The 25,842-nt window shown below is 34.4% G+C and overlaps 4 protein-coding genes across 4 annotated transcripts; 3 read left to right on the top strand and 1 right to left on the bottom strand.

Annotated features, from left to right (window-relative positions):
• Positions 1-4,252: 4,252 nt before the first annotated feature.
• Positions 4,253-5,233, top strand: LOC120331912 (prefoldin subunit 4-like). Its single transcript, XM_039399091.2, has one exon. The coding sequence runs from the start codon at positions 4,290-4,292 to the stop codon at positions 4,686-4,688; it is 399 nt and encodes a 132-aa protein (XP_039255025.2). The 5' UTR covers positions 4,253-4,289; the 3' UTR covers positions 4,689-5,233.
• A 37-nt stretch (positions 5,234-5,270) lies between these two features.
• Positions 5,271-5,627, top strand: LOC120331282 (uncharacterized protein C9orf85 homolog). Its single transcript, XM_039398353.2, has one exon. It carries the CDS (start codon positions 5,271-5,273, stop codon positions 5,625-5,627), a length of 357 nt encoding a protein of 118 aa, XP_039254287.1.
• Position 5,628: 1 nt separating this feature from the next.
• On the top strand, positions 5,629-13,112 carry LOC120331911 (uncharacterized). The gene has a single exon (XM_078114029.1). It carries the CDS (start codon positions 6,976-6,978, stop codon positions 11,101-11,103), a length of 4,128 nt encoding a protein of 1,375 aa, XP_077970155.1. The 5' UTR covers positions 5,629-6,975; the 3' UTR covers positions 11,104-13,112.
• A 6,629-nt stretch (positions 13,113-19,741) lies between these two features.
• LOC120330927 (uncharacterized) lies at positions 19,742-23,641 on the bottom strand. Its single transcript, XM_039397916.2, has 3 exons — positions 23,486-23,641; positions 22,926-23,148; positions 19,742-20,464 (listed from the first exon to the last, which is right to left on the bottom strand). Exons 1-3 carry the CDS (start codon positions 23,530-23,532, stop codon positions 19,916-19,918), a joined length of 819 nt encoding a protein of 272 aa, XP_039253850.2. The 5' UTR covers positions 23,533-23,641; the 3' UTR covers positions 19,742-19,915.
• Positions 23,642-25,842: the final 2,201 nt, after the last annotated feature.

Genomic DNA, 25,842 nt, shown 5'->3' with positions numbered 1-25,842 from the left:
AACATGCATGCTTACTCCCTGTTTCTGATGAAGTATGGTGCAGTTGTGAGAAACTATGCCAGCATGTAGACATGACAGCATAGTATAAAATGATAAATATTAAAGTGAATAGTAATGGCAGAATAGGCCAATAATGATAATAGGCACTGCAAGTTGAACATCTCTGATTTAGAATGCTTGTCTACTACCCACCCATGTTTTGAATTGTGATAAATGGGTAAGCTATATCAGCGATTCCCAACCTTTCTACCTTGGCGGACCGGTAAAATTAAATAAAATATACTCGCGGACCGGCAAAAATTGAAATTTGTGGAACACAAAATAATAACATATATTTGTGTGATGTCGGGCAATGCTTTTTATAAAAAAAAGATACATTTAAAAACATTTCACTTGAGGAAAAACTATCAAATAATGTGCCGGCCAAAAATTGAAATGGGTGAAACTCAAATAATTAACCCCAGTGATAATTTTGCTACTGTGTCGTTTCCAATACAGGATTGCAAACGAGGCACCAAAAAAAAATTTGCAACACGTAGCTATGCAGCGGATCACAGTCAATTTATTTGCTTCGTTTTAATTAAAGCTAGAAGTGACTGGTTGAAAATTCGGACAACTGTTTGAATGCTCGATTACTCAGCGATGGGTATTCGTTATCAAGAGAGCTCAAGAATGAATTGTGACAATGATTTTATAAATCTGGACTGTAAAGTAGAGTTTTCATTGGGTTCATCATATCAATCCCTCTGCAGTTGATTGACGCCCCAAACAAAATGAATTTATATTACAATGATAGTCGTTGCTAACTTGGCCCCAGGCTTAAAATCATGCTGTGCATCACGCGGAAAATATCTCAGCGGCCCCCGGTTTTATTACGTGTCTTGTGACCACCTGCAGGGCCGCAACAAGTTCATATCTCGCTGAGTGTCATGGTAAAACTCTGAAATATTATACTGTTCTTGACAGTTTTCTGGTTTAAATAAAGAAATATTCATAACCTTTTATTTTGGCGGTAATATTAATCAAGAAAAGCATGCAGAGCGGAAAAAGCACGCATGCTGATTTCCAGGTTCCTGAATCTTTGGAGATTTGACGAAGCGCTTTCGCGATGAATCGGAACCGAAAAGTGTGATCACTCGGCGCCAAGACGTCGGCGGGCCATCCCGCACGTATCAAACATGAATATGACGGCGGAAGAAAAATTGCGTAATAAACCAACGTAACTTCGTCGTTTCGGCTTCGGTAAAGCGAATGAGACGGTAGAAAAACAACAAATTGAAATTTCCGCCGACCGGTAAAAATGCTTCGCGTACCGGCACCGGTCCCCGGACCGGCGGTTGGGAACCACTGAGCTATATTAACAATCTGAATATTTTGGTTTTTCCAATAACGAAGTAGACTAGATTCTTACATATTAGGGATACCGGTATCGGTACCGTACTTCTCTGAGAGCAGGGGTGTGTAACCTGCGAGCCAAATGCTGCCCACAAGAAAAGCTGATGCGGCCCACAGAGAAGTGCGAATTTTGAATAGTGTGCGGCCTGTGAAATGAGTTTTAAGTTAGTTTGATCCGGTATGTATGAGTAATTAATTCCTTTGCGTTGCAAAGTCTGTATCTGAGCTTGTGTGAAGCAAATAACACATGCAGACATGTCACAAGATCAATAACCAAAACTTTGGTGTCTGCAACTACTAGGAAGCCCATGTTTCACCCAGTTATTTGTATCTGGCCCTCCTATATTAAAGGTTGAGCAGCGCACCCCTACTCTAGAGCCTTATTGGAAAAGAAGTTTAAAACACCTCAAAGAAAAAATGAGAACAATTATATTAACCTTGCCCTTATAGTGATAATTTACACAAAGATTCAATATTTGAGATAATATTAGTAACTCAATGCTGTGTTATCATATTTTTTTTGAATATGGTCACACATGACAGCATGCTGGCATGAGCAATCTGCAAAGTGAATATCTTTGAAATCGGTATCATTTTTGATTGCTTTCATGACTATGAAAACCTAATAATTGTCCTTCTCAGATACAACTTAGTTGTTACTTGTTAGTGTGTGTTTTGAGTAGGTTTTGTTTCAATCTCAGCTAGCACAATTTTATTAGATGAATGATTGACATTGAAAATGTACAAAATTAATAATCACCGTCCACTAGTCAAAGATGAAATGCTTAGTAGGTCTACTATTTTTATTATAGGAACATGAACTAGTTGTGATACGGTGTGATCCTGAAAAAATGAACACATGAGTGTTTTAATTACTTTAATGAGTTTTAAAAAAATATATTTAATTTTGTTTCAGCTCCGATTTTTGTTTGTGTATGATTTTACCATAAAAGTTTCAGAATATAGTGTCATCACTTTGTACTAAAGTTTCGTTCTCTCTATAATATGTTTGAAGTAATCTCCTTGGCGTTTGATTTGAGCCAGAAGAGCATCCATTGTGCAAAATTGTCAATCATTCACTTGGTTTCCTGTTGAAGCGCACTTTCTACTTTTTTCAGTAGCAATGATAATGTTTACTCGGGCACAGCACCTCCGAAGGAAGTTTTCAAGAGACCATTACTCTCAGTAAAGGGCGCGGTGAAGGTAACCATTTTCCAACATGGCCTAATTGCTCCCTGATATTAGAGCTAAAAATGAAAGAGATCAAATGGTGAATACAGAATGTTAGATGGTCGTGCTAATACATGGATGATGGGTAGATGGATTGATGGTAGTCAACCCCCCACACATCAAATCACTGGCTGGGAGAGCGATTTCAAAAAAATATGATCAGCAGTGATGTCGGGTGGGCATCTCATTCATTGGCCTTCAACCTACGGATTTTTACTTTAAGAGTATTTGAAAGACAATGTATATCAGAACAATTATTGGTTAACTTAAGATTGCAATCGAAGCCAAAATTAGGGAAGAGGAGTGTGTAAGAGTGATTGACAATGTTGGCAACATATGCAAATATGTTTTCAATGTCGAGGGGGTCATTCAGATCACATTCCAGAGAGAACATACCTTTTGTGCATAATGCCCTAGATTTCTGAAACTTTTGTGTACAATGATACGCAAATGGAAGTTCCGAGTGTAAACAAAATTAAATAGTTCACTTCATTTTTATAAAAGTAATTAAGAAATTTATGGGTTCTGTTTTTTGTGTCACTCTGTATTTTATTATACTCATAATATGGATCAAAGAATATGTAGCTGTTATTGTTTGAATGTCCCTAATGGAAATGTCACTCTATATCGAAATATTTTGGTATCAAACTGCGAAGTTGGTACATTTTATCAAAGCAAGTAAACATTAATTTTTATTACTGACCTCATAAATGCCTACTACGTAATATCAATATGTATCATCAATATGTATCGGTAGCCATTGGCCAATTTAGTCACTAGTCTGATATCATGTTTTCTATTATTATCTGTAAGTTTATTTATGAGCTCAAGTTAAATTATAGTCTAGAAGTCATAGTCTCCTTCAGACAAAACAAAATATAAGTACAAAGCAAATATCAATCTACGATGAATATGATGTCGTTTTAATTCAAATGCTGGAACATGTTTTCACACAGATGGCTTGAGATGTCTTATTACATCCATTTACGTTCTATTGTACCCAATTGTTTACCTTTAGATCGTTGTTTGTTCAGAACAGATTAGAATCCATTTGTTTGATGTGATGACAAAGCCTTATTAGATTTCCGAGTTTTGTTCGTACAAACATGAGTCACTATAAAATTTTATTTAAAATCACGAAATCTAAAATGGCCCGTATTTGTTCAATTACTTATGTAATGCTTTGTGAAATCTTACAGGATGCCATATTTTCGTGTTAGTGTTTGAATATTGACAATGTGGTCACTTTACCTGAAGTGAAATTAAATCAAGTGAATTTCAGCAAACATGTCGGCATATTTCGTAATCCATAATAAAATTTATATGTTGTTCCATGTTTCAATTTCATTGTCCATTGACACACTAACTTATATGATATGCAGCACATATAAGTTGAGTTGTGTGATCTTTAGATTTTTTAGGTAGAAAATTTAGTTACTGTATTTAGGATTCATGCATTCATGATAAAAATAGTTATTACGTAAAACGTGTTACAATTGCTTAATTAATATTAATAATACTTGATATTTATAACATCTATAGTTTTATACCTTATAATGTGTAATGCTTTTAACTTTTAAGGAAAACACTGATTTTATTTTTTAATCCCATAATTTTATCTCTTTAGATATTTATATGTGAGGTAGATAAATTTAATATCCGAAATGGCTAAAGATCGTGGTGAAGCTGATGCAAAAGTAACATATGAAGACCAGAAAAAAATCAATCTATTTGCTAGGAAAAATGCACGATTCGTTGATCTCAAAGAAGAAATTGAAGCCAAGAAAAAAGAGCTGCAGAATCTTGAAGATGCATCGGATGACTTGATGCTTTTAGATGAAGATGAAGCAGGGCCTGTGCCTTATTTAATTGGGGAAGTGTTTGTTAATCATTCAATGGATAAAACACAAGAACTTATCGATAATGCAAAAGAAAATATTCAAGCTGAAATCAAGAAACTTGAAACAACTAGTTCAGAAATCAAATCGGTTATGGATGATCTAAAAGTAAAACTTTATGCAAAATTTGGAGATCAAATTAATTTAGAGCCTGATGATGAATAAGTTAATAGTAAATTAACAGTAATAGAATATAACATGCATGCTAGTAGTATATTTATTGTAAGGACTTCTGTTGTGCAGGGAAAGCTTGACAATGAGAAATTATCAAATGATTGGAATAAGTAATCAATTCTATGAAGTTTTGTCGTATTTCTGGAATATTAGGTGTTTTAAATTAATTATTTTCGCCTATTTAATGTTGCTGCTGAATATTAACTACCGGTATGTTTTCAATGATGCACAGGACAGGACTTATAATTTATAGTACACTATTCCATTATTAAGTGTATAATTCATTACTTTGTTATCAGTGTCTCAGTGACTTTCTGAAGTATTTTTAAACAAATAATTCAGGCAGATTAAAATGTTCAATTTATCTGGTGTATCGACTGTAGTAATGCATGAAGACTTCTTCATCAATGTATATCTAAAGCATTATTTTCAAGTTTTTCTGGAATTTTGTTACTTGATCATGCTTGAATATTGGCCATTATGTTTCCATTATGGGAATTTCTCTACTCATGCATTACAATTGTACACATTTTTAGGTCTAAGTAGTTATAGTATTCAGTAGAACCTTCAGGAATGAGTTGTCAAAAGGGAAACACACAAAGATCAAGACCACAAAAACATCAGAACCATACTGCATGGAAATCAAACAATACTAATCAGGTTTTGAAGGGAAGTCGAAATTTTACAAATAATGTTTGCACTAAATGTAAAGAACTCATTGAATGGAAATTGAAATACAATAAATACAAACCTCTTTCAAAACCAAAGAAATGCACGAAATGTGAAGGAAAAAATATTAAAGTTGCTTACCATATATTATGTGAAAATTGCGCAATGTCATTGAAACTTTGCTCTAAGTGTGGGACAGTGAAAGAAAGTGATGTTTCTGAGGAAGGTGATGCTGGAACACAGGTTGCTGATTCTTTATAATAATAAGAGAATGCTTGAATTCTAGTTCCCTTGCTATATAGATGACACTCTTTATTGTGTGTTCATTTAATGCAGAATGTATCATCAAGTAGATATTTAGGGATCAAGAATGAAGACCCATGTAGTTGAGGGGTAATGTTGATCAGTATAACTGCTTGTATATCTTATCACATGATGATTTTAATGACAATCCGCTGAACTCCGATGAATCGCAATTCTAACATTATTAATGTTTTGGTTTTTTGGTGATATCCTCATATATAACCTATCATTTGATGTGACTTGTGTTTTCCCACTAGTTAGGCTTGGTCAGTAATGGTATAACTGATAATACAATAATTAGGTAAAAATGTGTATATTTTGTAAATGTTTATGTTCATGTTTCCATTCATGAAAATCAATAAAAACAGGCATTATATTTTGTTTACTATTGCATCGCTCTATAAATGCACTCCTTGGCAAATGATCACTGGAGGCATAATGAGCTACTAGCTTACTATGCTTGAAAAGATCAAGAACTTACCAGTTAAACCTGGCCTGCGTATTTGGTTACATCCATAGTTTAAGTAAGAAGATAATTTATATTGCATCACACTCATTTTGCGCAACATTTAGGATTCTACTTCATATTAATTGTGATAAATTTTTTTGAGTTAAATTTTGTATTGTGTTCCATGCCTAGCAGCTTTCTGTGTAACTTTGTTTGATACTATGATTTGATCTATTACATAATTAAACTGTAATATGCTGCAAATTATTTAAATTTTAATTACAAATTGAAAACTGAAAATTAGAATGAGCATAGCTGCTATACCAATAACATGCATTATTCGAATTGCTAAGAAATGTATTCATTCATTATTATTTTATTCTAATATGTTTGTTCAAAATAATTTCTGTGATCCCCATTTTGAAATAGGTAACTGTAGTGTCAATTGTCTGTTTATAGCTAGCTGCTCAACCTTATTCTCTGATTCCAAATTTCGAAGATTTATTTGCAGTTTATTCCACTGCTTCTGTTTCTTTATGTAATTTATATGACAAATATGTGTCAGGTGTTTCTTTTGTAAATGTACGTGCCACAGCATAGTGTTCGTTTTCTTACCACTATTGTTTGAACTGTTTTGTTTGAACTTATTGGGACTTTTATAACTGACGCATAAAAGCTTTATATTGAAAATTATTGGCAAACATTGGTGTGGAAATTGCTTTTACAGATTACAATAATCAAGTATAATGTAGGTGTTGATTTATGATTATTATGCGGTACATCACATACGTCACAAGGTCAAGTATATCAGTGATTCAATGACAGGATGACTTCAAATAATCAGCGGATTACAATGACATGAACGAAATGCAAAACGGAAATGCCTCATCTCGAAGTAGCAATCAACCAAAATTGAAACTTAATTTGATCAATGGAACACAAAACGTTGGCTTGCGTACCAAGGTTTCTGTATCACCTTTGCCGCAAAGAGCTGACAAGTTGCTTAAAGATGGGACTGACAAAGTTATAAACAAACAGTCTCAACTGCAGAAATTTAAAAAAGTCAGTTTTTCTGACGATGAATCAAACAAACCGATACGGCGACTGTTATTGGTGTCTAACAAATGTAAATATGGTGCTTTGTTGGAAAAAGCTGTCAAACCACATGTTGTTGCCATTTTGTACAATTATGAAAACACTACTTTTGATTCGTTATTGGCGCTTGTGTCTATGGCATTGGAAGGTGATGAAAAAGTGTCATCTGTTGGATGTGTCATGTCATGCAAACATTCAGGAATTTTTATTCTGAACTGTCATGATCATGCAGGGTTGTTAAATTCAACCTCGGAAATAAATAAAAATTCCAGAATTGGGAAATTTTTTAAACTTCTTTTTGACACCTTTGTGGATAAAGGCCATGGTGAACGACGGCTTGACTTATTTGGTGCTGCAGTTGTAAATCAACTGGATAAAAATTTACGGGCTATTGAGGATATTACTGGTTCTACCATTAACATTTCTAAAGAGCCACTGGGAATCGGAAATGGATCTGTGTCCCTGGATGGTACAGACAGTATGGGTGAAATGTATTTCACACCAGATAAGATAAGAAACTGGCTGAATGGAACTTATCAAACAATTGACTTGTTTGAAAAAATCAGAATGGTTGGAAAAGGAGCCTTTGGGACTGCAGTATTATATCGTAAGAAAGATGACAATTCATTGGTTATTTTAAAAGAAATCAATATGTCAGAATTGAACAGTCAAGAGCGTCAACTTGCCATGAATGAAACAAAAGTTCTGAAATTATTGAATCACCCTAATATTATATGTTGTTATGATAGTTTTGAGGAAAACGGAGTCCTGATGATTGAAATGGAGTATGCTGATGATGGAACTCTAGCTCAACTTTTGGCTAAGCAAGAAAGCCCGCTTCTAGAAATTGAAGTTTTGCAAATGTTTTGTCAAATAGTATCGGGTATTCGATATATGCATGAACAAAAAGTTCTTCATAGGGATTTAAAAACTGCAAATATATTTTTGACCAAAGACTGTTGTGTTAAGATCGGAGATTTTGGTGTTTCTAAAATCATGAGTTCTCATAATAGGGGTGCAAACACTGTGCTTGGTACACCTTATTACATCTCTCCTGAGATATGTGAGGGAAAGCCTTATGATGAAAAATCGGACATTTGGGCTCTTGGCTGTATTTTACATGAGATGGCCACTTGTCAAAAAACTTTTGAAGGGACCAATCTTCCAGCTTTGGTAAATAAGATAATGCGTGGTCATATTGCACCTATACAAGGGAATTTTAGTTCAGAATTCAAGCAACTTGTTAATGATATGTTACATCGTGAACCAGGGGAACGCCCAACGGCACATATACTTGATGTGGTCCGTTTACCTGATATCATGGACAATTTTGGGAGTGAAGGTAGTGAACGAAGTTTCTCTAGCAGTAGATCTCAAACAAAGGGATCTCGGGATATTTCGTCAGCCACACATAGGGAAACACGGTCCGTCCTTTATATGTATGATACTTCAGCACTGAGTATTTTACCCATGGAAGGTTTTCCAACAAAAATTAAAATTCGTGAAGTTGCAATTGGTGAGAATCATTTTATTGCTGTTGCTGTAGAACTCACTGTGTATACTTGGGGTCAAGGAGATCATGGACAACTTGGTCACGGTTCTCTAGAATTTTGTCCAAAGCCCCAGGTTGTTGAAGCTCTCAAAGGTAAATCTGTTACTTCAGCATGTGCTGGGGCATCATTCAGTATATTTGTATCAGACAATGGAATTGTTATGACGTGTGGTGATGGGCGACATGGTTGTTTGGGTCATGGTAGTTACGTTTCTTCACAACGTCCCAGGTTGATTGAGTCACTGCTAAGTGTTGATGTGTCTTCAGTTGCCTGTGGCTTACACCATGTTGTTGCTTTGGGAAGTGAGGGCAAAGTTTTTGCATGGGGGGATGGTAAAGATGGATGTCTTGGTATTGGGGAAACCAATATTCTTGAGGAACCAACTGAGGTACCAATCCAAGAAGGGGTTGCAATTAGGGATATAAGATGTGGTCCTGATGGTACAATGTTTATAACTGAAGTTGGTACGTTATTGGCATGTGGTAACAATAAATTTAATAAGCTTGGACTGAATGAGAGGAGAGGTTTTCTCACGGTTTTATCTAACAAGTTGAAACTGGAAGTTGAATTTAAGAAAACCCCAACTCCAGTCAAAGCCATCAAAGGTGTGATTGATGTCTCGATGGGTAAAAACCACACTGCCATTTTAACAGAAGTTGGTGATTTATTTATGCTTGGAAGTAATAAACATTCTCAGCTTGGTACTGGAGACAATAAAGTACGCAGCACACCTTTTGTTTTAAAGTCACTGCGAGAGTATGAAGTGGCAACAGTCATTTGTGGAGATAAGTATACTGCCGTTGGCACATCAGACGGAACAGTATGGTTATGGGGTACTCGTTTCAAACAGGCATCCGTATCTGACGAAGTGCCCCAGACCCCAACAGCAATTGAAGCCCCAGAAGTTGATGGAAAAGATTCTTCAAACTCTTACAGTGGGAGTCACAATTTATTCGTCAAGCCAACCCATCGTCGCACTTTTAGTGGTACCAGCACTGTCAGCTATCGGAGTACACTTAGTCTGAATCAAGAAAATGGTTCAACATCCGAAGGCCCTAGTAGAGCATCCAGCTATCAAGATGTAACTGCTGCTTTGGGTGACAAAGCTATCAACTCCCGAACTACTACTGATTTCGACTTGGAAAGCAATCGTTCAACGCCTACAAATACTGCAACTTCCCCTCTTGATATGAGGATGCCGGAAATCATGTCTTCACCTTATCCTATCTTAAATATTCAAGGTTCTCCAGAGTCTGCAGACACAGCTGCTTCAACCCCTGACAGCACAACAGTAAAAGATGATCTCGCCAAATCACTTTCTGGGGAAAAATCTCCAAGTTTTCAATCATACACAGCGTTTTTAGACACTTTGATTTCATGTGCTGAAAATTTCTATATGCTAGTAGAGACTAATGCACCAGTCACATCATTGAAAGATACGACTGGACAAACGGACAACAAGAAAGGACAACTAAAGACACAAATAAGTTGCTTAAATTTACCTGTCCCAACTCGACGGCATGGAAGGAGTTCTGTAAGCAGCAATGAAGTTGGCGATGAGTATACCAGCTCCGAAACTTCAGAGCTAGACTCATTTGGAACAGCACCAACTTGGATTCGAGAAGAGTTGAAAATTACATTAAAAGCTGTTGCTACTGATGCATCATCCACAAAAAAACAATCATTGAAAGACAGTGAAAAAGTTCAAAAAATTCCTGCACTCACTACAAAACAGAGGAAAACTAGCCCGAGTCCTTCACGTAGTAAAGCAACCGGGAAAAACAAAGTTGTTGACTGCTCGAGTTCTGGTTCAAGTAACCAGTCTACAGTGAAACAATCTCGCAACTTATTGTCCGTTGATACCAGTTCAAGTAAATCTAATGCAAAAGGTACAAGAAAGTCAAGGTCACCTTCACCTTACACTCGTCGCTCACCACAATCCAGCTTTAATCGTTTGCGTGGAGGACAAGGAAGGTCTAGAATGAACCAATGGGATCAACCGAAACCTAGCAGATCACCTGTCCGTGGTAACAATATGCAAGAACTTCGTGCCAAATTGGTACAGATTCAAAATGAAAAGCGTGATACAGAGAAAAAATTGAAAGAAGTTCAAGAACGAAATGAAAACATGTTGAGAGATCTTCAAGTCAAACATGAAAAAGAGAAATTAGAACAGGAGCGATGGCTTCATGATCAAATTTCTTCATTGAAAAGGCAACTGGGTGATCAACAGAGAGAAATAAATGAAAGAGATCCCTCAAAAAATGGTGGAAAACTAGTTAAACATGGGTCCAAGTCTGATTCTGTAAAAAGTAGCAAAATATGCAATATTCAATAAGATTTATACCGATCATGGTTGAAAATTTTGCAGTAGCTAATAATGAATCAAACCGTGTATCACCAATATAGCCATAGATTTAAAAAGTGTCGTCAATTATATCCCAAACCTAGTCAAGTTTGCAACAAATTTGATTTCAATCCCTGTGATCTAAAAATTATATATTGAAATCTATCTGCAATTGCAGGACCCTGTTAAATAAATGTAGAATGGGAGCAATCTTGCATAGTATCTTTTTAATGATTTAACATATGTCACATATCATTTGCAGGCAAATGCTGCAGAAATAGAGCTCAGCAACCTATTTTGCAATGTTTCAGCGAGCTTTTCTACCAATCTTCAAACTTATTAGATTTATATTTGATTACTTGCACCCACATTACGGTACTGATGAGAATATCCCCATACTTTGCTTTATACTTGCACTTATAATCGGTTTCAAATATCCTTTCTATCAGTGCAGAATTTCTCAGGCACTAAAATTTTAGCATTTATTGATTGTAGGTTTTTCTTATTTTACTTTAAATTTGCGTTCTATCTATCTTTTAATATATGCTTTAGTCAATGATACTGTACTGCCTTTTTGTTTCATATATAACTCGATATGGTACATTGTTTTTCTTGTTAACATTACACTCGACATGCCCCATACAGCCTTTAACTGGGTAACTTGTTATACACTGTTGAAACGGAAACAATTCTTCCAAAATAAGTCTTATGCATTTCAGATTTGTACAAAATGATTTGATAAACCACAAGTCACTTTTTTACGTTTACACAGGTAAAAATGAGGAAGCTGTTTCAGAAAATTTTAGATTCTTGACCAAAATTGTCGAATGTCGATTTTGAAATGCATCACCATTATAAAATTCACATCGTTCATGTACTTTGAAATCTAATGTTTATATATGCTTATAAGGATCATTTGCTTCCTTGTATGTCGAAAATCACATCCATGAAATGTTGTCTGTTAGTTGAAAAGAAATTAGCATTGATAGGGTTTGCATACTTTCTTTGGGATAGTAATGTATTTTTATAAGCTTGTTTCTTATTAATATTTGTTCATTTTAAGCTACTGAATCTTCGATTTAATACTTTGCCAGTGCCTTTTACTAAAATACTGTACCAATATTGGTCACAGTGAACTGTGCGAATTTGCACGGTGGCTATAGAGGAAAGTTCAGTTAACCATGGTAGAAAGTACCTGACTAAATGCAGATCTTGACTATGTCTATGTTTGGCATGAGTACTTTCATCAGAATATTAGGAGCGTATTGTTGTTCCAAAATGTATATGCTTTTGTAATTTTCCGTTCTGTTCCATATTCATATAAAGCTACTGATTTTCATACTTAATACTTTACCTGCGCCTTTTATTTGAAATGTTTGAGAAAATTTTAGTCTTTACTTTATACCAAATTATTGCTCTCACCAGAATCTCCATTCCGCCGAAAAACTAACTGAAATTTCAAGGAATAGTAAGCATGCACGTCATGAATATCTGCAATGTTGATGAAATAATGCTTGATTATGTTCTTAGATTGCCAACTTGTACTTTCTTCAATTAGAAATGAAATTCACTGTACTCTTTATAACAAAAGTGCCTATTTTGGACACCATGGATATTTATTCATTATCCCTAATTCAATTCAGAAACAAATTGTTTGTGCATGATTTATATTTTAGTTTATTTTCTAATCAAAATTGACCCTATGTACATTTCCGATGATTTTTTCCACACCTGGTCGTTTTTTTTTAAATTCCATTAATCGTCAATCAGGCAATCTGCACACCTGCTGTTTTTACTCTTATCATTTATTAGCAGGCAACCAACGGCTTTTCAATGTTTTCAACTTAAAATTGTTAACGTTGTTCATTGCCCTGTTGTTGTTTTGTTCAGCACTTAGTTGTTACCAATCTCTTTTCCATGCGCAGTCTGGGGCGTATTTTTTTCTGTATTCTGATTTCTTCAATGTTTAGATAAATAAAATATGCACTTTTCCTTACTGATATCCGGTTTATTGTACTCTCTCCTACAACATGTTGTTGGTTAATTACTTATCGATCTTAAGATCGGTAAGTATGTTGATAGGTATTTGTCTGTTTGTTTGTCTGTTGGATGAACGCGATATCTCACGAGGTTGAATCTGCTCCAAATTTTGCATGTGCATTCATCATATCTCGGACCAGACCTATTGATTTTGGATGAATTATGTCGTATAATTAGCTTTTTATTTTATAATTAGTGATGGGAAACGCGGTGTCACTATAGAGCAGGGGTCGGGAACCCATGGCTCGCGAGCCATATATGGCTCTTTTGGTGACGGCATATGGCTCCCAAAAAAATCCAATATCCCAAGACTAAGCTTACTAATGTTACGAGATTTCAAACTCTTTTATAGCCAAATTTGGCAGGAAATTCCCAATACGTTTGAGAAGGCGCGTCCAGCACATGTCTATGTTATGTAAGATAATTACCAGACAGGCATTGTGACACACAAGGGGATTCTGATGCAGCATCAGATAATCACATTAAGTGTATACTGACATTGTATGTGTTGACTTTTGAGTAAACATTTCAGGCCTGATTAAGTGAAGAAATGCTCGCACGGAAATGCAATTGAAAATATTTATATTTTATAACTCTCTTGACCAAAAAGGTTCCCGACCCCTGCTATAGAGTCATGAATCGAAACCGCAGTTTCGACCGATATTCTCGTTTTAAGTTTGGGATTGCCAAAATAAGGTGTCACAGACTCAGTGTTGAAGACCTTCTCCATGATCCCGTAAATTTCCTTTTACTAAACGTGGTATAACCTCTTACCGGTTTCAGTACTGTTCAGAACGGGAGGTGCACCAATCAAAATCATTCACAATGGGCTTTCGTAGTGTAACGTGGCCTTCTCATTATCAATACTGTACCCCAGGGGTCAGCATCCTTTCGTCACTCGTGGGCTAAAATTAAATGTTACAAGTCATTGGCGGGTCGCTCGTATTTATAGAATGTTAAAAACCGAACGGATGGGCGATAAATCACATTTTTCACACAGGCCAGAAGTTAAATTTTAAGCAGCGCGCGAAGATTGAACATTTTCTGCGCCATTAAACCATTTGCACTTACCATCAACTTATCTTCGTTTTGTAGCCATTTGTCTAATTATAATTAAATTATACGCAAATTAAACGTGTAATTGTGAAAAATATAGCCTACTTGTTAGGTCATAATATAAATTAGTCTATACACGTGCCTCACAATAAATTCTGTTATGTATAGACTATAATCGTCAAAACAGCTCTTGTTACTATAATTCAGCGAAGCGTCGCGGGCCGGATTATATTGCTCCGCGGGCCGTAGGTTGCCGACCCCGCTGTACCCCAACAAGAACTACGGTGGAACATAAGAGTAGCAAAATGGTAACAGCATGTGGAATAATGGTGTTTCAAATTCAAAAAGTGTTGCTATATTACCAAAGTCAAAGCAAGTTTTTCATTTTATAATATATATCTTATTTGATAAGACTACGGTGGAACATAAGAGTAGCAAAATGGTAACAGCATGTGGAATAATGGTGTTTCAAATTCAAAAAGTGTTGCTATATTACCAAAGTCAAAGCAATTTTTTCATTTTATAATATATATCTTATTTGATAAGACTACGGTGGAACATAAGAGTAGCAAAATGGTAACAGCATGTGGAATAATGGTGTTTCAAATTCAAAAAGTGTTGCTATATTACCAAAGTCAAAGCAATTTTTTCATTTTATAATATATATCTTATTTGATAAGTCTACGGTGGAACATAAGAGTAGCAAAATGGTAACAGCATGTGGAATAATGGTGTTTCAAATTCAAAAAGTGTTGCTATATTACCAAAGTCAAAGCAAGTTTTTCATTTTATATATATATATCTTATTTGATAAGCATGGAAGAGTTATCACTTCAGATTTAAATATTCATGTAGAAACGATTCATTTAGTGAACATATATGCTCCCTGTTGCACAAACATTATAATACAAGAAAATTTTTATAATAGCATCTAGAGATTCATATATTCTCAACATACAGTAATTTTAGGTGGCGATATGAACTGTGTACACGATATAGACAAAGATCGAACAATAAGCAAAAAAATAGCTAAAAAATAATATGTTTTCGATGCTTTGAATGAGCTTATCAATACTTTTGATTTAGTTGATTTTGTGAAAATTTTACTTAATAATAACTTCTTTTGCACATGGAGGAATAATACTGTGCAAGCAGGACTAGCTCGTCTTTACTGTTCCCATAGATTGTGTGATATACCCAATCTCTGTTGTTTTCCTACATATAACTCTGATCATGACATGTATTCCGCCGATGTCCAAGTTTTCAGTAATCTTGAAGAGAAAGGAATCGGATATTGGAAAAACAATGTCTCCGTTTATCATAACCAAAGCTACCTGAAGAACTCAAAAATAAGTGGAATAGTTGGCGCTTATTAACATTTTTATTTGTTACAAAAACTCAGTGGTCGAGCGAAATAAAGAGAAAGATTGAAGACTTTACTCAAACATTCTATTAAAACAGCAAAAAAGAAAGGTCAGATTATGATAAAGGAATGCAACAAATGGAAGAATTAAAAGAAAGATTAGATACAAGTGAAAAAGTATTAACTGCATTCAACAAATTAAAAAGAGAATTAATTTCAAAACAAAGACAAAAAGTTGAAGAAGTAAGAATTTTAAGCTTGGCGCATCATTACGATACACATGAGAAATGTAACAAGTATTTCTTCAGAAAGTTGAAAAAAAGCACAAAGAATGTTATATTAACAAATTAAAAACCAAGGAAGAATTCAGAAAAAATAAAATAACAGAGAAAATGTATATAGTCAAGAATTTTTATCAAGATTTGTACAAAAAGCAACACACCAACATGGACACTTAAAATTATTTTATAGCAGCTATTCCAGATTCACTAAAATTGCAAGAAGATGATGCAGAAACCATACAGAAACAGATTATTTTAAATGAAGTTCTGGAAACTATTACATTTTTCAAAGAAGGCAAAACTCCAGGATGAGTGTTGAGTTTTACAAAAAATCCTGGTATATCATAAAACTTGATTTATTTGGGATATTGGCAGAAATACATGTAAACAGTTATACAACTCTAATAAATAAAAAGAGAGAACTGGACAAAATTGAAAATTATATACCAATAGCATTTCTAAACACTGATTATAAAATCTTGACAAAGATGTTAGCAAATAGGTTGAAAATGGCACTTACTGATATTATAGACAGACGTCAAACTGCGATTCCGGGCAGACGAATCTCTGATTTACTCAACCTGTTGAGAGATATATGTATTCAAGAACGAAATAAAGCTGGAGAATCTCCATTGTTATCATTGGTTTTCAACAAAGCTTTTGGTAGTGTGGACCTGGATTATCTATTAAAGTACTTCAAAAATTTGGATTCAAAGACAAGTTCATAAATGTAATTCGGACTTTGTACACAGATTCGAAAACCAGACTGTTAATAATTGGCTACTTACGTGAAGCTGTTAAACTCGAAAGAGGAGTTAGACAAGGAGATCCTTTAAAGTTTATTCATGTTTACTCTAGCAATTGAACCTCTGCCCAATAAAATTGATACCCATAAAAATATCAATGGAATAATGATTCCCCACAACAAAGAAATAAAACATATTAGTAACGCATATGACATCACATTGACTTTACGCAACAAAAATTCTGTTTATACGGCAATGGATTTGATAAAAAGATTTCAAATAGCAACTGGGATGTCGTGAAACATTGGGAAAAGCAAACTTTTAATATATATTAGGAATATGGTATAACCTGGGTTTACCCTATTTTTGTGACTTCAGAGCGGGACGCCAAAGACAAACGATCCCTTGCCTGTGATTTTGTAACTTTACATTTTTCGATTTTATTACATATAGGCCTACATTTAAAGCCATCCCAGCTGTCTTCGTTGATCATATTGTCATCGAGAGTTCATGTGCATATTCTCTGTCCAAATATCGGGTTTAGTTCGAAAAATAAAAAGGACTTGCCGTTAACGATACAAATATTTAGATTTTTTTTATGTACAGCAAAAGAAGGAAAGAATAATGAAATAGTCTGTGGTTTTGAAGCATTTAGAATTTACTTATTCACCCGACAAGCATGTTTTTTTGTAGATAAAACCTTCTTCAAAAAGACGTTGTTCAAGGTTACATTCCGTAAATAAACGTCAGAACAGGACTAATTAGTATTGATTTTACGGCGCTTCCGAGAAGTATGTGCACCAAGTTGGCGCACAACCTGATCCCTAACCTGCCACACATACTATGTTCAGGTTGTGCGCCATATTCGTGCACATACTTCGTTAGTACCGATTTTACACGTGATATACGTTCGCTAACAGGGTTAGCGGGAAGCAACGAAACAAACAAAATAATGCATTCAGTTAGTAGGCTACTACACAGCAGTGTGTTATGCTTAATGGCTGAACGTCAAAGCGGGACTTTTGGCTGTCTTTTCGGGACGGCGGGACAAGACGCTAAAAAGCGGGACGTATGGTAAGCCTAGTAAAAACCCAACTTTTTTGCAAAGATATCTATTGTAAAAACTTTGAATATACTCGGAGAAATATTTTCAAATTCGCACATATGTTACGAAAACTGGCAACAATACTTGAATAACGCCAGAACTACATTACCTGAACTGCTGAATATTCTCTTATCCAAATGTTTATTGATAAAACTAAAAATGTTACCTTTGTTTTTATTCTGTGCAAAACTGTATCCCATTCCATTTGATATTGCAAATCAGATAAATAGAAAAGTTTGTTTTTGATGGAAAGTGTATTTTGAAAATCGAAACACGGTGCAAAAACACGACATTTGGAGGTTATGATATAATTATTATACCTTTGTTTACCATGTGTTTGGATATAATGACTGCTTTTGACTATTATTGTGATAAAATTAATGTTACTACTAAGCAATATAGACCATCAGTTTTGAATTTTATAGATTATAGAATATAATATTGGTCAGCAACTTTGTTTATTCTTTAATTTACCTATAAATAATAGTGTAAACTGAAGCATTTTTTCTTCGTAAATATTATGAAGCTTTGAATAATTTTCTAAGACAATATAACATCACTGGGAATGATTTAAAACAAGGGAAACATAGGCTACTTTATCATAAAATTGTATGAATTAACAAGTGTACGGTATTTCAGATAACAAATCTGGCACCGTGGAGAGTCACGAACCGTCATCCCTGCCGGTAACGAGTTGCCTTTTTCGCTTACGTTGTTATATTAGGTGGTGTACGATTTCTATCCCCCAAACTTTTTTCTGTTGGATATACAACATTAAATATCGGACATTCTGTGAAGCTTATTTAACCCCTGAAACAGCTCCTGATATTTTCGATTCTTATTGTTATTTCTTTAAATTCTTTATTTTTGGGATATACCGTAGATAAAAATCATCACGATAAAGTTCCAAACTGACTCTAAATTGTCATGGATTACTTCATTTCTCATCCCCCAAAAAAGAGACCATCATCAAAATCAATTTTTCAGGAGTCGTTGATCCAAACAGGATTTTCGTACAACTCAGAAGTTGAGATCTTGATTTGTTAACTGCTTTTGGTCTAGCTAATATCCCCACCACAGTATTGAAAATGAAAATGTATTCTCTTTTTCTTAAACTTCCTAACCAAAATATGTTTGTCTTTGAAGTTATTTTAAATGTGTTTTAGAGTTAGGAATGGAGGACTGTTACTCAAAATTCACTTGATATATCTTGTCAAATATCCGGCACCATAATTTATTTTCTTCCGGTCGAAAAACAGCATCGTTCTCGATAACCAGTACCTACAAACTATTATAGGCTATTATTCCCGGGATGTTCTTCATATTGTAGTGATCTTTCGGTTTAGCATTTTTAAAGAAAAGCTGGGCATGGTATCTTTTACTGTCCAATACTGAAATTTTATGTCTTTCTGGGTCATTTTTATATATTGAGATCTGGTTCCGTTTTCATTCACCACCAGTGTTTCTACATTCAAATAATAGAAAGGCTAATGATAATGAAAATCAGCGGGTATCATAAACTTGTACTGTAAGATGGTACTTATGACGTCATTAATAACGCTGTACTTGTCACCTTCGACCTTGCTTGCTTACGCTCTCTCTTACTTGTACCGCCTGCTGGTAAGTGCTGTGATCTTTGATGTCTATGTTATATCTATAATATACTAAGCATCTTGAACAGTGTGTTTACCCACAAACAAACATCTTCCGACCAATTAAAGTAGATCTAAAACAATTTAGGCGGATTTTTGCTTGATTCACAGGTTGCATCAACAACTTATGTAATGCCACCTGGATAAAATATCGTGGGGTTTGAGTGCGGTTCATGAAATGTGTGTCCCGGACTGATTATACAGAATTGTCATATATTTTTCTACGCTATGTCATAGGAAATATTTATTTATTGCCATATGCAGATTAAATTAAAAGAAAGTAAGCATTTTTCTTCAAATAGTTTTTCCGATGGTTTATGCCGCCCAGATTATATGAATGCATACCATGCGAATTTTACACTTTTTCTGCGACAGCTTGACGAGAGTTTAGGTAAAACACGGGCAGGAAGTCTGCACAATAACAATTTATTATTTCTTATAAAATAAAATCAGACTGAATTTTGAATGAATAAAGATACCAAAATATGGTGTGTTCTCAACAAAGTGTCGCATGCTGTTATTAGTCATTTTAACTGGGTGGCATTGGTGTGTCAGTTTTCTCATTTTCCTTCTAATCTCATTTTCTGTTCATTGCTCCACAACTGTCTACTATATTTGTCATCCGCACCCGCAAGTGCAAGATAGTTTTCAAGGTCGAGGGCGTTCATACGGCCAAAGATTCTTTTTGCAGTCAGGTCGTCGGCTACCGGCTTCGTTGTTAATTCTCCTACTTCTGGTCTTTCTTCGTCACCAGTGTCAATTTGTGATAGATAATTAGACATGTTAGATTCTTCGGGCAGCACAAATTTACCTCTTTTCATAAAATACGGCATACCCACAGTTCTTTTCATGAAGTATGGTGCAACCACTCGACCGTCCTCTCCCCTCTTCATGAAATAAGGTATCGTAACTCCCCTTTTCATGAAGTAAGGGATTGCTACACCTCTTTTCATGAAATACGGTGTACTGATTCCTCGCTTTGTAGAAGAAGGCAAGATACTTCTCATGAAATACGGAGTGACAACTCGGCTTTTCTGGTCCAAATCTATATCCAGCCCGTCTTGACTGCCCTTTCCTGCATTGTTTTGTTGGCTGAGTAGTCTTTCAAGCTGTAACACATAAACAAGCACATTATACAAAAAAAATGTTCAAAAGTCGTAGGAAAATCATGATGTAATGTTGCAAACTGTCGTGTGAATGGATTGACGTAAACGAGCGCTTTTATCGATCTTGAACGCAGCGTGTTAAATATGATCTTAAGTTGCCTACCTCACGCAACTTTCCCATACCCATTGAATATAGCAAAATGCTATTCTCCCACCTACGGCGTCATTTCGATGTCCAAAATTTATTGACATGGTCTTTATTTTTCGTTATTGGCAAACATAATTGTATCGCTGGACCAGTCTTTGTCTCTAATTGAAACTTTTGCCCGAATAAATCGCTACTCTGACCTTGCTTCAGTATAACATTCTTAATATAAAAAATCTGGCGTGTCTAACCCAAAGTCCAGAATTTGGTCCGATCTACAAATAAACAATTCATTCATTATTCAGAGCCCAGTTAAAATTATGTTACCACGGTAAATGTCGCATGGTAAAATTAAATTTAAGCTATCGAGTAATTTTCGATCAATAGCCGAAATAAACTCAATATTATATGTAATGCTGGGAACTGAATGTTGTTTTTGGCGTAACTTAGTTCTAGAACCTTTAAAATGAAATATTGCTATTGCTTTTCACAATTATTAACGTATTTATAGGTGTAGTCTAATTTTTTTGACAACAAAATATATACAATTAACGGGAAAATTGTAATCATGATCAATTTTGTATTATCATATCTTTTGCTTGCGATCAAGTTTCATTTCATGACCGATTGCACACTTGAACGCTGGATGGCAAAGGAGAAGTCGGTCTAAAACAACATTTGCCACAAAGGACTTAGCGATTGAATTTGAACATCAAACGCTTCGACAAAAAATATATAACCGTTGATATTTCTGCCGTTTTTTAAAATCAATACGCTATTCAAATATTTCTTTTATTAAATAAAATTATTAAGGAAAATAAATATTTTAATTTAGTTCAATGCATTATTTTCTTCATGTTTATATTCGTAGGGCAAGTCGCTTTTCCAATCTGGACTAAGATCATAACAACAAGTAAACACGACATGTCAATAGTAGGAAATCAACCATGGAGACAGAATTGAATAAATTCTGGATGGGGAGCTTAAATTGCAATAGTAATAGGATTCGGTCAACAAAATTCAAGAACAAAGGCACTCGCCCAGCAGTGATAAAATAATATTTTTTTATTTTTTACAAAAAGCAACACTGAGCACATGGAAACCTCATCTGGAAAATACAAAAATCAAGATATATTTCGCTCGTTTTGGAATATGAAGCAATGGGAACCGCGAAAACAACATTGCTTTTCCAACAGTTTCAACGATTTGCCGAGGGTGTGTTAATAATAAACCGCGCGTGAAGACCGCGACAGGTTACGTAAAATCCCCCAAACTTTATCTAAATGGTATGGTATTGATTTTTAATTTTATGCTTTGTTTTGCAAATGCTGCGGTTAAAGTTCATCAGCAGGCGACGACACAATTGACAAACATTAATCTTCTTTGTGCGTATTCGTTTTCGCCAATACAATTGTATTATAAACAAGTTCTAGCGGAGGAATCAAAACATTTTATTCCTTCATATACTCTGAGACAAAGGGCTTTTCTTGTACTGGAAGAGAAATGATAGTATAATAACACAACACATGGTGTATTATCATAATAAATATTTTCAAAAACATAGTCCTAGAGCGTGTTTTCTGAATCTGTGAAAATCCACCATGTTTGCAAATGAAGTGTAGACAAACCTATTTGACGCTCACATATAGAACACATATATATATCTATTAGGGTTATTACATCAATTATTGCGTATGATTGTTGTTCGACGTTTATTTGTATAAAATATTAAAATCCCTCTATCTTAACAAAATCAACACTATTGTGAAACTAGAATTTGAAATTGAATATCTATTAAGGTTATTACATCAATTATTGCGTATGATTGTTGTTTTGATTTGATTTGAAATTGAATATCTATTAGGGTTATTACATCAATTATTGCGTATGATTGTTGTTCGTCGTTTATTTGTATAAAATATTAAAATCCCTCTATCTTAACAAAATCAACACTATTGTGAAACTAGAATTTGCAAATATTTTTTAAGCCATTGGCAGAAAAGCTGAGATCTACTTGAAAAAAAGATTCGAAAAATGCACTTCGATTGAACTTGAATAAATTTGCAAATATCGACTATGCACAAAACGTTTCGGGTAAAGCAGGCAAACCCTGACGACAGGACTGTGTCCATAACAAAGTAGTTATAAACTCGTGGAATTACTTATGTATTTTGATGTTATACCACATCTTTCATATGGACATATCCGATAGTCTAATTGATTTAGTTTTTATAATCGATCAATAATCTAATCATTCTAATGATATGATATCGACCACCATCGTGTACAATATTATGTAAAAATTTAAATTTTACTAACCTCATTCAAAAGTTGTTTTTCCTCCGACGATAAAATTGTTGCCATTTTATAAACAGACATATGTTTGCCATTTCCATCATCATTCATATCAACAGGCGTCAGATTTTGTGTATTATCAGCGTCATCCCATGGATCTGATTGGTCAATGGGTGCGCTCCAAATCAGTGGAAGAATAACAAGAAATATTTGCCCAATGTAAATGATTTTTCTAGGTGAACTTGTCCTGTAATTGAGTTTAATTTTAAATATTTTGCGTATATGCATAAATTTCATTTTATTATTATTTGTGCTTGATGATAAAATTCTTTCAATTGCACTGCCCTGTACTAAAAAGGTTGTTCGTTTCTTTTTCAAATCAGTAATTTTATAATATTGGAGTGAGCAATGTGATACACAAACCAATTCTGATACCATCTCCGGATGATTTTGCGACGTAATAGTTCGTATATTTTCGTTACAGAGTTAATAAAATTACCGATAATAACATTTAGGGTTCGAATAGCTATTATTTGCCATATAATATTCCAAATCATACCATACAAGTGCAAAATTTTTCTTACCTCGCATTCAAAGGCATCTTCTTGATCTGACAACGGAAGCTCACCATTAGTTATACAACCGTAAGGAACAACAATCGTACGTTTATATCATTTATATTTATAGAATATTATATTATCTAAATTTTGCTTCTAAACAATTAAGATTTTTAAGATTTTTTCACTAAGTTTGATTATTTAAAAAACATGAAATTTCATAAATTTATACTCTTTGAAAAGAAAAATCGTTTCTATATTGAAACACATTTTCTCACTCCAACTATTGCTAATTTCCTTTTTTTTTTTTTATCTGAAAATTGAATGGTATACTGTGTGGAGTTTACTATACTCCACCTAAAACAGGCCCTCACCCACGGGATAGACGCTAATCCTCTTCAACAGCGTGGGATTATGTTACTACAAGAATGATGTTTTAGAACGATTTGAAAACTGTTTGCTTACTTTATCCGGACTTGAGTCCTTCCGAGGACGAAAAGCGGGGCGATATACAACTCTAGAACCTAGTTGATTCTATCTTCCAAGCCTTATACTCTGAAATTTGAATATACCTCGGCTATATAAGTGCCGCAATCCCAGAACATTTTTTCTCGCCTCGCTCACGTCAAAATAAAACCGGACATTGTTGGTTTCTGTAAAAAACGTCCCAAGAGGATACATACGCTCAGTGTGCCCTTTGCGTACCAAATAACCAACAGCCGCTTCTGTCGTTCAATCTCACAAAAATCGAATTATTCTGATCTGTCGTCAATATACATGACAACCTGAGTAGCGGGATTAGTATTTTGAAGTCGCAACAAATTTTGACGTCGATCATTTTTTTGCGTTTTATGTATGATCGATTTTAGAAGTATATATTGTCAAGGTTATCTTGTTTAAATCAATGGTATATGTAGTTGGTATAAAGCGGATCATACTAATGTAGTCTCCATTACGAACCACGGTCACATTCACAAGATATATCCATTTGACAGACACTCGTAGGCGTGAAATTAAGACTTCTGGTTATAAATTTTTAATTATCATCCAACATTATTAAAATGTGATGAATTCATATGAAACCCATTCGCTCTCATAATTACCCTATTCTATATAATATATCATTCAAGCGATCTGATAACGACAGAAAACGTGTTCTCGATGGAAGACACCAGATATTTGTATATATGTGTTATTGAAAACCTGATGATATCATCATTATTGTTCATGCCGATCACGAATAGCATATTTCGTTGCTGTAGATTTATACTTCATATGTTTCACGTAACTACAATTTTTCTTAATAAACGTTTTGCCTAATTTTTCTCTTTCTGTGCCAGTGGTAGCGTCTTTTTCTATTAGCGCCATTTTTTAGAAATAATATAAGCAAGAAGATAACATTTATTTATCACATTCACTTTATTATATCATGATGCATAATTTATTATATTACGATGCATATTTTTCGAAAGCAAAATTACTCTATACTTTTCTTGGGGCATATTGAAAAAAATAATAAAATTTTGCCAAACAACACAGAAAATTTTTACTCGAAATGTGAATCAAGTTCATATTCTGGGACAAACGAATCCGAGAGTTAATTCAATTGAAGAAGGATGTAATTACAAATGTTAATTCAATCAATTAAATACGATTAATTATTTTCGATTTTTATGCTCATTTGATTTGCAAATATAATAATTCGGAATATTGAAGCGAAGAGATTAATTTAATCTTATACAAGGGTTTCAATCTACTGTGTAATAGTGTTCGATTATTCTGAAAGTTCATACCTATGACACCGATGGTCATTCCTATAGTGATTCTGACATATATGAAGTAAAGCATTTCAATACGCTCAAACTACTAAAGCCACGTTTTATGTCATAGATTTCTCCCATGGCCCGGGGTGTTCGTATTTTATTTATTATTTATATCTGCGAATGTCTCTCACTATAAATATTTGGATACTAGTATTTACATCATCCCTGCTTCCTCCGCAATTCTGCTTCCTCCAACATTTCTATATTTTCAGACTTCTATCTTATTCTGACGTAACTTGAAACAACATTGGTTGAATCTTGTCTTAAAACATGGTATATAATAGCCCCATTGCTTTACTTTAAAAAATTTCAGAAAGTTTTAATTGCTTTTATTTGCAGTTATAATAAATGACCGTCGTATTTCATATTGTCATTACTCATTGAGGCGAGCTTTAATAACAATTGATACTGAAAAATGAACAATGCGTTTGTTTTTTGTTTATTAAGAAATTGGGTTACCGTATATTGCAAGTAAATTTGCGATATTATTCGAAGTGCATGCATAATTTAGAATATTAAGCTACCGAAACCAAGGTGTCATTTTCGTGCCTTGACGCTAAT

The sequence above is a fragment of the Styela clava genome, chromosome 6, assembly GCF_964204865.1.
Source record: "Styela clava chromosome 6, kaStyClav1.hap1.2, whole genome shotgun sequence".
Taxonomy (NCBI): Eukaryota; Metazoa; Chordata; class Ascidiacea; order Stolidobranchia; family Styelidae; genus Styela; species Styela clava.
Note: the sequence above shows the minus strand (reverse complement) of the source record. Positions and strands in the feature narration are given on the sequence as shown.

Bases quoted from the DNA above. Each gene is read 5' to 3' on its own strand.
- LOC120331912 (XM_039399091.2), top strand. From the start codon at position 4,290: ATGGCTAAAGATCGTGGTGAAGCTGATGCAAAAGTAACATATGAAGAC.
- LOC120331282 (XM_039398353.2), top strand. From the start codon at position 5,271: ATGAGTTGTCAAAAGGGAAACACACAAAGATCAAGACCACAAAAACAT.
- LOC120331911 (XM_078114029.1), top strand. From the start codon at position 6,976: ATGAACGAAATGCAAAACGGAAATGCCTCATCTCGAAGTAGCAATCAA.
- LOC120330927 (XM_039397916.2), bottom strand. From the start codon at position 23,532: ATGGTGAGCTTCCGTTGTCAGATCAAGAAGATGCCTTTGAATGCGAG. The intron at 23,149-23,485 runs GTAAGAAAAATT...ACTCAATTACAG, and splicing joins AAGATGCCTTTGAATGCGAG to GACAAGTTCACCTAGAAAAA. The intron at 20,465-22,925 runs GTTAGTAAAATT...TATGTGTTACAG, and splicing joins AAAAACAACTTTTGAATGAG to CTTGAAAGACTACTCAGCCA.